Here is a 14,945-nt window from a genome sequence, read left to right as displayed (position 1 = left end):
CACAGCAAGGTAGTGAATGCCGTTATTGCTGATCAAAGAGAAAATAATCCAGGCAAAATATTTTTGGAAGGGGAGAATAAAGAACTGATTCCCAGACATCTGCTTTGGGAGAAGAACTGCTGTTACTCCCATCAGTAAGGCAAGAGGAACATACTTCATCAAGACAGTAATTCAGTTAGCAGCCTGGGTGTATTTTACTAAAATGAAAAGATCAAGAAAAGCATTTCCTCCTAAGTTTCCGCGAACCTAGATCTTTAATTTGCTGCAGTACTTTCTGCAGTCTGTTAGTTCTCTGAGTCTGAGGAACACTTGTCTTTCGTATTTCAGGTCTCCAGCGTCGTAGACTGATTCCTGCTCCGTTGCCGGATGCTGCCTCCCTAGGAAGAAAACCCAGTGTGACTGGCCAATGGATTGATCTACCACCTTTGCCAGGCACTTTAAAAGAGCCATTTGAAATTAAAGTTTATGAGATTGATGATGTGGAACGATTACAGCGACACAGACAAGAGGAAACTGAGGTCAGCACATATTTTACAAGAACTGTAGACAACTTAAATTACAGTATACAGGCAGAATCCTTGCTTGAATGCTGGAATGGTGTTCAGGAAATTGATTGCAATTAAAGCACTATAATTATTAATTTTACAATTCATATGTTGGGGTACCCTTAACACAGAAAATGAAAATGATTACTGTCTAAAATTAATTGTGTTTAACATGACTGATGGTGTGAATGGAAGTTACCAATGAATACATTATGGGAAGACTTTATAGTCTTAGCCTGCCTGACTGATGAAACCTTACAGCCTCTCTCAACTGTAGGGTCATTAACTCTTCATGTATATGGTAAGATTCTATTACATCAGGGATGCACTGAGTTTAATTTACTCGTAATTGGAGAACACTTCCACTAATTCTATTTTGGAGACTAGAAATCTATATTCTTCTGATGCCTTTTTCCTGTTTCTTTCATAATAGCCTTTCCAGGATGTTGAGAAGGTAGGAGTGCTTTTAAGAAAATAAAAATTCTTATGGCTAGTATTAAATAGAACTCTTTCATCATTATTAGGCTGTGTTTATCATTTGCGCTACTGGAAAAAAAATCCTCTACAAACAGTAGTAATTACAGAATATACTAGAGATGTTTGCTAATTCAGTAAAGTGCAACAAATGCTGAAGTGATGTAGCATGCTGTTCCTCTAGATTAGAATCCATTAATGTACACTTCAAGTAAAAAAAATCCCAACCAAACAAAACAACCCACCTGCTAACTCTTACAAGTAATGAGTTGGGAGCAATTTGTGTCAAACTGTCGGAGGTCAGCTCATAACACACAAATTCATGAAATTGTCTTTCTGTGTCTTAAAAGGGTCTGATGTATTTCCATACGAAGCTGAAGATACTAGAAAGGCGCCAGCAACGAATCAGAGAAGTAAAGGCGAAGCATGAATTTTTGAAGGAAGAGTTGGAAGAGACGAAGTGCAGGTTGATGATGGATCCAAATAAGTGGAAAGAAGACTGTAAGTGTTTTTACAAAATAGCAGTATTATCAGCATGTGACCAATTTTCAGCATGTGACCAGTCCCACTGACAAAGTTAAGCACTTATTTAGACTATTGGCTAAATTGAGCTCTGCGACTGCATGAGCATTGCTGTGATACAGGATTTGCTTTCAGTGCTGAGTAGTACCAGAAATGAACAAAAAGCTCAACCAGAAGAGGAAGGTGAAACAATGCAGAGGCTCACTGTTATTATTATTATTATTAAATATTTATATAACCTTTATAATCCACTACAGTGGATTTTCCTTCTTTCCAAAGAAGGAAAAAATATTCCCACCTGGATGTTACAGCTGGGAAACTGAGATGTGAGGTTTGTTCACAAACTGAGTGCTCTGCTTGACAGGAGCCTCAAGGTAGAGTTCTGCTTCTGCTGAACACAGTGACAAAGCTCCTTAGTTCAACAGAAATGAAATTGTACTCCACATGATTTTCTCCCTTGTGATGAACCACAAGTTAAATTCGGCCAGTAGAATAATGTTTTACTGTGAGCTGCTTCTCTTACCCACTTTTTTTTTTGGCTGATAGTTGAAGTGGATCCTGACCTCGATAAGGAGTCACAGGAGTACCTGGAGGCACTGGAACAAGTGACAGAGGAACTGGAGCAGTGTGTTAATCTGTGCAAGTCACATATCATGATAGTGACGTGTTTTGATATTGGGATGATAACAGATGCGCAAGATGGAGTAAGGGAAGTGGAGGTTTGAAGAGAGATTTTCAAGGGATTGAAGGAAGTGGAGCTGAATCGTCCGACATGAAGAAGAAAAGAGAATAAGGAGCCAGGAAGTGAAGGAGGAAAAGTGAAGACTAAAAAGCAACAATGAATGTTGTAGGAGAGTGAAACAGCTGAGGGATGGGAATGTTCATAAATCATTTGGTGCCTCAATGTGACCTGAACTGTACAAAGATAAAAGGAACAAATATTGCTTCTACCAGAGGGAAGTGAAGAAATTTAGTACAAACCAAGACTTTAAAAAACAAACAAACAAACAATGGAAGTGCCTTTAAAGTTCATTTGATTTTCATTTTTGTATTTGGTGCTAAAATTAAAGCCAGCAAACCTAAGCAGACCACAAAATGTATTCCTATGAAATATTTTATACTGTATAGTGTATTTATGACTATATGTAAAAAACAAACAACATTGTAGCAAAAGCAATAAGTAAATTATGTTTTCATACCTGAACTTGCCTTCTTGTTTCATAGAAAAGCTGTTTTATGTAGCAGAATTAAAATTGTATTATAATTGTTTTCTTGGTTAGGATTCAAGATATTTTTATGAACATTTATCTATGGAAAAGTTGTATTATTGCATTTTGAGATGATTCTTTTACCTTCAGGTTTTGTATTATTACTTTTTCAGATCAAAATAAATGTTTGTTTTCCATTTTATATATACATATATAGATATATATTAACTGCTTACCTACTTCTTTGGTTACTAACCTCACCTATCACAGACCTGGTCTTTTTGGAGTCATTAACTTAATGTGAGGAAGTCTACAAAGGGCACTGTGGTTTGGTTTGTTTTTTTTCTCTCTGACTGCAGGAATTGAGAATTATGTTTATTACCAAAACCATAAAACAAGCAAAAAAAGAAACAAAAAGTTTTTGTAAATGTTAAGTTAGGTCCATATTTTTATATAGTTTTGACTATAAATATAGCATTTGCATTTTGAGCTTTTAAGACAAATAGTATATCTTTTTACAGTTTTTCTAAGGAAGGCAAACCCTCAGGATCAAGTTTATACATGCTGCATGAGATTTGTGCTTTTTTGAAGGAGGCCACTTAAGTGTGGAACTATTGATAAATTGTTGCCAAACGAATACTTTTGAAAAGGTTTAATAGTGTATGTAATACCCCATTTCATAATGAATCATATTTTCTGATCATCTTCCTTTTTATGGTTTTTTCAAATCCTTTGTACAAATATGTATTATAACAGCTTGCTTCAGTTTTTATCTGTGAATAAAAGATACATCTATTGTTATGATTGCTCCGTGCTACGTATGTGATTTTAATGCTCTGAAGAGAGAAGATGGCCTGTGGTATACAGCATTAAATGTCACATTGTATTATTTCTTTGCCCAAGAGAGATAACTGCAAACAGAGTTTTGACATTAGTCATAATAAACCAATCAGGAAAGAGAGACAAAACACCAAAGGGTAAAATAAATACCAATGATAATACTTATATTCTCTTAGCACTTCACAGAGTTTACAGAAAAAGGACCTGAGGCTCAGATACTTGTTTTCCCTGATGGAACAAAGCAATTAAAAATGGGGTTACAAATACAAGAAGACTTTAGGAACTGGAATCAGCCATCCATGGATAGGTCCATCATAACAAGCCAGCAGGTTCATTTCTCTTCTCTTGCATTTGCTGTCTGGTTAAAAGGTAGCTGTGCCCAGGCCTCATCTCCCACTGATGCCAGCTGCTGTAACTCCAGGCAGATTTAATGTAAAGCTCGTGCTTGTAATGACATAATCTTGAGTATCTTCAAGCTATTTGGCTGAACTGCCTGTAATACATGAATTATTCCCCTCCCGCTTTCTCCCTCCTTATGTGGCCCTAGCAGCCAAACACCAAGAAAGCGCTCTCACCCTCACAAGAGTCCTGTGAGGGCAGAAATGCTTTCCTCCTCATTTTGCAGCTGGTGGCGTGGGAGAGTGAGAGCAAGACTTTGCTACTTAAATATCTTCCTGACTTGGCATAGGTCACACATGAAATATGGCGCTGAAGTGAGAAGTGAGCTGAACGCAGGTCACCTAAGTCCAAATTCAGTTTTGCTACCAATTATTTAAAACATGCTGGATGAAACGGTGATTCCTCTTGGAGATGAAGACACTCACACAAAGTGAGTGACATTCATCAGGCAGGCTTTTGTGCTCCAGCGACAGCAGATTTGGGTACCTTCCTGACGTTGTATCATCCTATTACCTCTGTCCTTTTAAGTGATCAGTGGAGAAACTTCAGGCATAAGGACTTGGGTTTTGGACAATCCTGTTTCTTCAGCTGTCCTTGTTTCTGATCTTCTAATTGTGCCTCCTCACAGCGAGGAGAGTTAAACGCAGTCCTGCCCTCAGATGGCAAAACTGGTGATGAATCCTGCCAAGGGGAGCCATGTGATGATGCCAGTTTATCTCTCTGTGGTTTGCCCTGGAAAGGACACACCTCAGGTTGCTTATCAAGTACTGGGATTGCACCGGGTTGTATGCATGGGGGATATGGTGTCTGGGGTTTCTGTAGTATCCTCCTGCTGATACCCTTGATTGCTACATATATGTATAAAGTTGTAAATTCCTGTTTTATTTTGTGTGTGTGTGTGTGTGTGTGTGTGTGTGTGGAAAGTCACAGATAATTCAGTTCTTCCACAGACAGGAAAAAAACTCAGGCAGCGATTCAATACATTGTGATTTTTTTTTTTCAGAGCAAGGGTGAGATAAATAAATACAATTAAAATAAAAAAGGCCGCAGAGTGCTGAGAGACAAGTATGTGTTAGTAAAGGGGAAAACCTCCAACCAAGAGAAGGCCAAAGGCAAATGCGTTCAGGAGAGCTCTGCACGTGGCAGATGAAGTTACCTTGTCGGATATAGTGAAAAGGCTGCAGCTGGGCTGACCTTGTTTGGTGAGGAGCTGGGTTTGGTGATGCTGCGGGTTTGGTGATGCTGCTGGTGCCATGGGACCGTCCCTTAGAAGAACATGGCTTGGGCTGCTGCAAGGTGGGTTCTGCAAAGGACCTGCAAAGGTGGTAGGCTCTGACCCCCTCAGGGCACAGCAGAGCTGGGCTTGTGTCTTTTCTGGGTAGCCTGTGAACCCCTCTGGAATGGACACAAGGGTTTTTGTGGCTGTTTTTTTTTTTTTTTTTTTTTTTTTTTTTTTTTTGCCAGTCACTTCGCCCTCTTCTCAAAAGTCTTAGTTATGTCCCCTCCTGGCAATATTAAAAGCCTCTAGAATAAAATTAAAGCCACTAATTGCCCACACCTAATTATATAAACATGACAATTTGTTTAAATGCTCAGCCATACAGTGTTTGCTGATCAGTCCTGCGCTGTATGATACTTTCTCCTTAATTTTTAACTATGGTTATGTTTTCCACAAAGTAGCAAAAGAGACATTTCAGGGCTGCTTGGTTCCATGTCTACATGGCGCTAGCATACAAATTAAATGCATTTAGCCTCTGGCTCAGTGACACAAAACAGCCAGAGATGCAAAATAAGGTGAGGCACTGATGGATGAAATAGTAGACTTTTCCCTATGCAAATTCTATTCTTTATCTGTAGTTGTGGAGAGTAAATTAACTTCCATATCTCAAGAGAAGTTCTCAGATCCTGTAATACTCCTTTTTTGGTTACTTTTGCAGTTCCATCCAGTTAAAATTTATACAAATATATGTTTAGTATATGATTCAAGTCTATTTTGCAAAAGACTCAGTTATATAATGTTACCAGTGATAATTGCAAAATGAGGCTGGATGCTTTATTTAATTAATTTTCCACTGAGATATAATGATTTAAGAGAGCCATTAAATCATACACTTGAAGAATTGATGTTTCTGAATTTGTTATGGTATCAAATAAAACCTTAGAAACCCACCAGTACTGGAGCACTATACAGTGCTTTTTGCACACTACAGCCTCCATTTCTCCATATGCCCCACAGGGTTCCTTCCCTCCCTGCCTGCAGATCTTCCCATGAAATTTCTCCCTCCTCCTTACTGGGGGAACAGTTTCTGGCTCCCTTGGTGACCAAGGCCGCTGAGCAGACGCACATCACGCTTAGCTCTCAGCAACAGGACTGGGTCCCCTCAAAAGTGCCCTAGATTCTGGAGATAGCCACCAAGCTCAGTTTTGGATCTTCCCACCCAACAGTCATAGACTAATAAGTAAAACCACTCCTGGGAGCTGTCAGAATTTGCAGGATTGGCCGGACAAATGAGTCCATAGTCACTCCTGTAAGCTGCGTTGCTGCTAACCATGTACTAAGTGGTGTGTATCTATGGGGACATTGGTTCAAGTCTTTGAAAATGCAGTTGTTACAAATAGGTTTGCTACAGAGCAATCTTACAGTGTGCATACAAAACTCATTTAATGTATGTGTAAAATCTTTTTTCTTGCAGTGCTTCTGGCCTAACCAGTCCCAGCTAAGGTATTTCTAGGACACCCTGAACTGCAGTATTGAAACATCAGTACTAATAGAGAATGCAATACAAATATGAGATTATTTGTTCTTTTCTCAGCCTGTGGAAAGCGTTTCATTTATTTCTATTTCAAGACGCTCGTATATTTTGTTTCTAGTTATAAACCTATGTTTTCCAGTCACTTGCATTTTATTTTTAAAGTTATGTGCGGAACATAATTCCACAGGTAGCTGTTCTATATTGTGACTATAGGTAGGTTTTAAGGCAAAAATGTTAGCTATAAGATGACTTCTGTATCAGATGTCCAAGTTGGCAGAAGTGGACACAGATTAAAAACGTGGTGGTGTATATTGGCCCAAGCTCGCTACAGCATTTAAGCACCTGCTTAAACAAGTGAGTAAATCTGGTTTATACCCAGCAAAACATTCCACTTTTGGCTTATATCCCATTGACTGCTTTAGCAGTGGTTCAGTGGAGCTATGCTGACTCTCACCAGATGAAGATCCTGCTCAAAAAAATTTTATTTACCAGTGGTATTTGGGACAAAAGAAAGAATAAGTCTGTTGATGTGGAATGATATCGTGAGCGCAAATTAGAAAGCATAAACTGGCTCCCAGGCTGCTCCCATAGGTAGCATCTCATGGCTTCATGCAGAATTTGACTTATAGAAAGCTGTTTGTGAAATACATAGAGTGAGACATAACTCTTGACAGTGTAGATGTTCAGAGAGATTTATTATCAGACCTTCAGGGGACTGCTTGATGATAGGGTGTGTATGGCACTACTGTAACTTTGCAACAGCTTCTTTAGGCACATGTAATTTCACTCATTGTTTCTTAGGACTCTTCCCACAAGCTGAGAGAGCATGGTGATGACCTCTCCTTCCGAGCAACCCACATGGGGACTTCTGGGTGACATGCACTTCCCCAGTGGCCTGTTTTTCCCTGTCTTTTCTAGAGCCATTGCTTCCGACTGTTGCATTCAGCTGGAAACAGGATATTCCTGGGCATATTCCTGCAGCTCCCAGATGGGTGAGATGGGCAGCATTTCCTTGGCTACAGCCCACCGGGGACAGTAAAAAGATGCTTATATACAAAACAGCCATTCCAAGTAACATTTCTGCCTAATCTCCACTGTATCAACACTGATTTACTACCTTAATTCACTCTGCTGTACACTTTAGGTTGATGTGTGCTATAAAGATTAGGATCTTCCTCAAATCCCTCTGATAAGGAGCTCCCTTCTTGCCTGCTGGCTTTCGTTCTGCTGATTTGGCTTTGGAATGGACAGCCCAGATCCTGGCATGGACCCGTACACCCTCATTCTGCAAAAGTTTTGCTTCTGCTTTTTTTTTTTTTTTTTTTTTTTTAATTTAATGTGACAGTTTCCATGGGAGCTTCCTATCAGGTCTGGCAAAGGAATGCAGCAGCTTGGTGCTGCCTCGTCTCCCTGGGATGGCTAATGCAGCTCGGCCTGACTTTTGAAAACACAAGCCTGTCTTTTACTGAGACTAGATGGAGATTTGCTGTTGACTTCAGTAAGGGAAGAAGCAGTCATTAGCTAACTTCTGGCAGGGCTGATGTTACAGCAGTCTGCGTATTAAGCAGCCAGAAGCGGCAAAGCCTTCAGTCCCAGCGAGGTGAAAGACCAGGTTCATGCCTCCGTGTTAGTGGCCTCTCCTTCCCGAGGGCACCAGATCGCCTCTGATCCTGCCCTTCAGAGCGTCAGGGACCTAATCAAGCCTGCAGAGCTCTTGCCACTGCTCACATGACCAGATTTAAAACACTTTTTAATTGATCTGACCTTGCATGGGAACTACCTGTAGTGACCTAATGTGCCGCTCTCTGGGAGCCACGTGCAATGCTCCAGGGCACAGGCAGCGGAGAAATAAGCAGGCATTTTAGAGTTTGGCCTTTGACTGGAAAAACTGACTTCTAAATACTGGCTCACCTAGAGCTCTGCCTGCATCTGTAACAACGACATGCCATTTGTCAGCACCTGGCACAGACATACTTACAAACAGCTCTTGTTCTGAAGGGTGACACTCATTCCACTGTACATTACCATTTAAATGAGTTATATTTGTACCTAAAGGCTTCAGTCTCATGGGGCTAAGTGCTGTACAAACACAATTTTTTTAGTCTAAATAGCAGGGAAGGACAAAGCGTGTCTCCCTCCAAACTGTGCATGTAACCGTTCTTAAAAATATGTCTCTCACCATGTCCTTTACTGAGTGTAGGGAAAACCTTCAGCCCTGGCAGCTGAAACACTACAGACAGGCTCCCGTGGGTTGCCATTTTCAAACCGCTCGGTTTTCAAAGTGAAGAAATGTTATTTACTTCTATGGCAGGAAATGAGAGAAAACAAAGCTTTCCCTTTAGCTTTTTGTGAGAGAAACAGAAAGAGAAAAATGTAGTAATGTATACTCATAAAGAAAGAAAATGCCAGAGGCCAGACTGCATTTCTTTGCAAAAGCTGTGTACATACCAGGCAGATATAAAGGGCTGGCAAGGACCTAGGGCAGCTATGTGCTGCCCCCCAAAACTGTTTATATCCTTGGTCACATCACTGTGTGTACACATCCTATGTGTAGCTTTGATGCAGTAATTTTATAAAATGCTTTTGCAAATTCAGTGTTTCCCTATTTTCTGCTTTTTGCAATTCTTACTTTGCTTTTGGGCATCTTCTGGTTTTCTTGCTGTGACTTCTTTGGGTGTCTCTCTTGATCTCTGATTTGCTCTCTGATATCTACAGCATTGTCACCTTTTCTTCCAGCTATTCATTGCTAGTATTCCAGCTGTAAATGCACTTCATTAGGTACTGTGCAGATTTTAAGCCTGAGCTAGCCCCTGCCATGAAAGCACACAGTATAAGGAGGCAAGGGTTGGTTGGTAAAGGAAAGCAGTCTTGTAGGTGGAAAAACTGGGAATGGAGTTCACCTCCACTCAAACACTCGGCTGTGCTGAGGCCAGTGGAGTTATGTTTAGGATCAGACCAGCAGTGCCACTAGGCACAGCGGACACATTTACTAGTGATCTTCATGTGTTACAGGCTGGAATTTCTTTGCTTGAGGTTCACTGAACTATGCTTGTATTTGAATTGCATTTGAGAACTGCTCAGAGTTTTGTGTCATGCTCTCATTAACTGCTGAGTGTAGACATTAAGTTAAAATGATTACTAAACCCAAGTTAAAAAGGTTGAAGCTTGAACTGTTAGGATTTCTTTAGTTATTTTAAAGCAACTGCTGAATAATGCATATGCACTGCATATTCTCTGAAGCACTCCAGCAAGACAGCTACTCATTGGTATGGGATATCTCTGGAACATATCCAGTAGCCTGCTGAATGAAGAGTGTTGAATGCAGAAACCTACTGCTTTTCTTGGTTTACATGTTCAGAGCTTATTACATTGCTTTATCAAGCCACTCTTTACCAAAAAAAAAAAAAAAAAAAAAAATGCAGTGGAGCATCAAACTAAGGTCAGGTATATTCCTGTGGTGCCCTGGAGCTCTCTTCAGAAGTCTGAGGACTTTGTAAAAATTTTTCTTCTTCAGTCTGGGTGATGAAGCTACTTGATGGGGTTGTCCTTGATAGCCAGCTGCTTAAGCACAAGCTAAGTTCTGAAATGTCATCGTAGAATTAAACTTTCATGACACCTTTTTCCTTTTCCTTTAAAATCAGAAACTACTGGAAGCTATTTGGATTAGCTGTGTCAGGATTTCCAGATATATTGATGACACACTGGCTGGTTTGCCATAGAGACAGAAGATCCCTTTTCAGATGTATAAATGCAAGTTGGAGAGTTGCATACTCCCTGCCTCCAGCAGGGATGTTATGGATGTGACATTTGAGCCTTCGATGCCATAAGATTACTTAATATAATAGATATGCCTGTATCTGTTGGGAGTATGGCCAGGGATTTCATCTTTGTATGTACCAGTCTGTTCCACACCAGCCTTCCTCCCTGCATGCAGGAATGCAGCAGCGCAGTCCCTGCCATCCAAGGCCCTTCCCCGTTAGCAGTGCTAATAATCCAGCTGAAAATGAGCATAGCAGGCTGACAGCACCATATGCAAACTAACTGGGAACGTTTGGAAATGCTAACGTCCTATCTTCCCTTCTCTCCCTTAGGAAAATGTGTATCCAATGTCATGGACTGCAAAAACCTCTCTCTGCCCCTTGTATATGTGCAGCACTAGTTAATAATTTTCCAGCTGATGGTAAATGAGATCATGTAGGGCTGCTCCCAGGCTCTCTAGGACCCATACAAGTAGTTGCATGCATTTCAAGTGGCTTCCACTGTGTTGCAATTTGCATAGAGCTCCTGATACTTCACAAGGGGTGATTTAACTGTAATCTCCCACAGCAACGGGCTGCACAAACAGTAGTTTTATTATTTGTATATAAGTTTAAAATGTTGCAATACTTTAACAAAGGCAGCACGGCTTCATATTTACAAATGTGTTGCATCAGCCTTGCCTCTGTCATGCTATCATTGTATCAGAGTGAATTACTGATGTGTTTTGCCAGCCTGCAGTGCATTGGCACATACCCATCTAAGGGACCTGTTGCTGCTTTTTATTTACGGAGTGTGTGCTTGTAGGCTGAGGAGAGGATCAGTGCATGACTGAGTAGCTTCACTGGTTGACGGAAGCATCTGTGGTAACTAGACTATGTTTCAAGTTCTGCTAGGTCCCAGTCTTTGGAAAGTCCCAGGCCTAGTTTAAGCAATGTCACCGATTTCAGTGCCAGTGTGGCAAGGCCCTGCAGGTCACCTGGAAGCTTTCCAGTTTTTGTCCTTATTGCACTGCAGTTGCTGTACTTGTACCTTAAGTTTTAAACTGCTCAATGTCAAAACGGGTGTTTCATTAGCGCTAATATGTATCAGATTGCAATCGCTCCCATTGCCCAGAGGGAGGTGAGAGCCATGAAGAAATAACAGACTTCACTGTGCATTTAGAGCAAGAAGTGAAAAGGCTGTGGTCGTATGCAGCTCTTCGAGTGGTGGCCTCCTTTGTGGAAGGACCCAGGTAGGTACTATAGCCCTGGCAGTGTGCTGGCGGCTCACTACACCTACCAATCCAACAAGAGCTGGAAAATTGCTCTGTGTAAAGACAAATTGTTCTTTTTATTTGCTTTATGCTGATTTTTGCCTTTTCTAAGATTTGCCATGAACCAAGGACAGCAGTAAGCTTTTCGTATCTTAGAAAACTTTTTTTCAGATTTGTCCAGGCTTGAACTTGTTCAGAGGCCTTTGAATAGAGACACAGTAGCAGTTCACTTTTTATATTGGGTGTTTCAGACATGTTCTAACTGCATCATAAAACAATGATAGGAAAATCGCAGAACAACTATAACAGAAGAGAACCTGTGGCTTTAACCATTTCGGAGTTTACTGTTCTTACTTAGACCAGTACCATTCCTGCACACTGCAGTAGTAGAATATATTAACGCAAGAGAGCTTTGTCTCATGGTTTGGACTTTGGGTTGTGCATGGCATCTTGCAGTGGAAACAAAGAAGCATGATTTCTTACCGATTTATAAACACCTTTATAAACACCTCCGTCCCCTCCTACTAAACCCAAGCTCCTGACACCTCCCCTGTGACAACCTTGGCAGATAAAAGACAACATGGGCTGTGGCTAGTTCAGGTGCTGGCTGGCTGTCCAATGCCACCGAAGGGACTGCCTGACTTGTGCCCACCCTTTGCTGGTGGAGGAGCTAATTTCCTCCTCTATCTCATCACCAGTTTTCATGAAACCCCGTGGGAATGTAATTATCACTGAGATTTCTGGCCTTATCTAATCATCAGATTAGTTTGATGTTGGCCAATGCTCTCCAAGTTGCTAGGGATAAGGGGGAGAGTGGTGAGAGGTACTGTGCTGTTGAATAAAAATGATTCAGCAGTTAGGAAAGCTCCTATGTGCAGTCTGAATCTAAATAATTTGCTTTTAAAGCTCAGCATGTTATTAAAAGAGAAAAATTTGTAATGAGGTTACATACTCCTGAGAGTGATTCAGGGACTTCTGGCCCTAAACCTGAGATCATCTTCTGTAATGAGATACATCTGATAGGGATTTGCTTCCCTCAGTAAATAACTCCTTTCACTGCTTCTGGAAAAGAACTGAAAGTAATTGAGAAGAGAGAATATTGGTGCAGCTGGTAGATCTACGTTCAGTAGGGCTAGAAAAGCCAAAAATAACTCTGCCACGGAATTTGCTTATGAGGATTTCTTATAGCTCCAGATCCTGGTTACAGATTACATCAGTGCAGATCTGGAGAAACTACACTCAGGTGAATTTAGTTTGTCTGAACTTACACCGGCATTGATAAAAACGTGATCTGGATTGTGGCACTTGTGTTTGGAAAGGGTGCTTACACACTGGCTTAACTTACCACAGTGCTTCAGCAAGCACTTTGCTAATTTACGGGCTTCATGCCCCTTATTGAATGGTAGTGAATTAACCGGAGGTGAGAACAATTCTAGCACATTTCTTCAGCTGCTGGCAATGGATGTAACTCCATTGTCCTTAATAAGGAGTGCTAATTTTACACCTGTTAAGGACTTGATAAAGAGCAGCGTGGCAGTGCTGTGCCTTCTGGGGTAGATAATGAGCTATTTTGTGCCTCTGAGTCCCTGCGTTCTCACTTGCTGGCTAGAGCCTTCTGAGGGTGAGATGTGGGTTTTATTTACTGTCTGGCATGCTATATTAGTCTTCTACCTCTTCTGTGCTGCTAGTGGCCATATGGGTGGCTCTTCTGGGAACATGCAAGCACTGTATTTTGACTTACACTCCTATGTAAATGAATTGAATGGCTTTCTTGACCTGTGTGACAAGTCCTAATGTGAGGAGAATGTTTAAAATTGTCTTGGCTCATGCATACCTTTGTCACTTGAAGCAAGGCCAGCCATGTCTTAGCTCTGGAGGAGTTTTAGTCAGAATTTTTTGAAGTCACTAATTGTAGAGGCCATCTGCTGCAGGGGGAGGGCTGGAAAATGCTAGGTATTGTCTTAAGTGTATGTAATCCAATTTTTTTGTGAATGCAGCCTTTAATCGCTAGGCTTGCAAAGTGAGGCATCTGTTTCTGAATTTAAGTAGCTGAGACTAATCAGACTAATTCAAGTTTTTCCTGCAGTAGACTTAACTGATCAACCTAATTTCTTTGCAAAAAAGGAATAATTGTTTATTTATGTTAGCTTTTGCAGAAGGGAAGACGTTGAGTCTTTTAATCATTTTACATGGTAATCTACACTTGAAAGTTGATGTAAAAAATTGTTTACAAAATACACCTGTTCTCATTTGTTGCTACTTCAAAGCCTGTATTGTGCTAAAGGGAGAAGAAAAAGTGCTGATGTGTGTATTTCCTACTAGCATTGTCTGTTCTCATCAAGGTGCAGAAAGCTATGTTGGTTCAAAATACAGTTTAGCCTGGAGTGGATGTTAATTTTTCTAGTGTAAATTGTAAGCCTGAACTGAGGCATTTCGTCTGAGAAGGCACTTTCAGTTGTGTGTTCTTATGTTTTTCCAGTATGCTAAAATACCTGACAGTTCCAGAGCTGCGTGTTCTGCTGTAAAGAGAAGTTATTAGAGTTTATATTTATGGTACAAGGTGTCTAGTACTTGACTCTAGTTTATGAGCGTCAGTTGTTGAACAGCATCAAAACTTATGAAGCAAGCGAATATCAGAAGAGTGCTGTTGATAGGTAAACTGAGGCAGAGAGAAGGCACACAAGTGAGTGAGGCTAACAGGTAGGAGATTCAGTGCCTTCTTCCTTACCCTGGCTGTTAGAAAATAGCCACTCCTCATCTTGCAGCTCCCAGTCTAACATTGCCTGGACCTGCCCAAATGTGTTGAATCAAACGTGTAATTATTTATGGGACAAAAATGGGCTTCTGAGAAAAGGATGCTCATCCTGTCACTGAAAAACTAGCAAATCTGAATTCTGCTAAACTTGCCTCAGGTAGGAGTTTGCTGCCACTTTTACAGTTGGATATTGTAGCATTCCTGGGGAAAGCTGATGTGGACTCATCAATTCATTTTATTATACACACACAGACATACATTCAAGCAGAAAACTGTGGTAACAACAAAATTGCTTTGCTTTTTGAACTTGTTAAAATAAGGTCTTTTATTTGCTGGTGTTGAAAGCTGGAACAAGTCTTCCTTATAGCTTTAGATAAACCCTGACATTTCACATAGGCTCCAACCCTGGGCAGATTATTAACCCTTGAGTGAAGTTAC

At 40.7% G+C, this 14,945-nt stretch overlaps 1 protein-coding gene across 3 annotated transcripts in view; it reads left to right on the top strand.

Moving 5' to 3' along the window:
• The window catches only part of KIF26A (kinesin family member 26A), a 102,482-nt gene extending 98,932 nt beyond the window's left edge, over positions 1-3,550 (top strand). For all 3 annotated transcript variants that reach the window (XM_064512019.1, XM_064512020.1, XM_026111366.2), the window contains 3 exons: positions 328-518; positions 1,370-1,520; positions 2,088-3,550. In XM_064512019.1, the coding sequence (XP_064368089.1) occupies positions 328-518; positions 1,370-1,520; positions 2,088-2,266 (521 nt within the window). In that variant the 3' untranslated portion in view covers positions 2,267-3,550. The remainder of the gene's footprint in view (positions 1-327; positions 519-1,369; positions 1,521-2,087) is intronic.
• The last annotated feature ends 11,395 nt before the right edge of the window (positions 3,551-14,945 follow it).

The sequence above is a fragment of the Dromaius novaehollandiae genome, chromosome 5, assembly GCF_036370855.1.
Source record: "Dromaius novaehollandiae isolate bDroNov1 chromosome 5, bDroNov1.hap1, whole genome shotgun sequence".
Lineage (NCBI taxonomy): Eukaryota > Metazoa > Chordata > Aves > Casuariiformes > Dromaiidae > Dromaius > Dromaius novaehollandiae.
The sequence above is the reverse complement of the archived record's forward strand: the minus strand, read 5'-3'. Positions and strand labels throughout refer to the sequence as shown.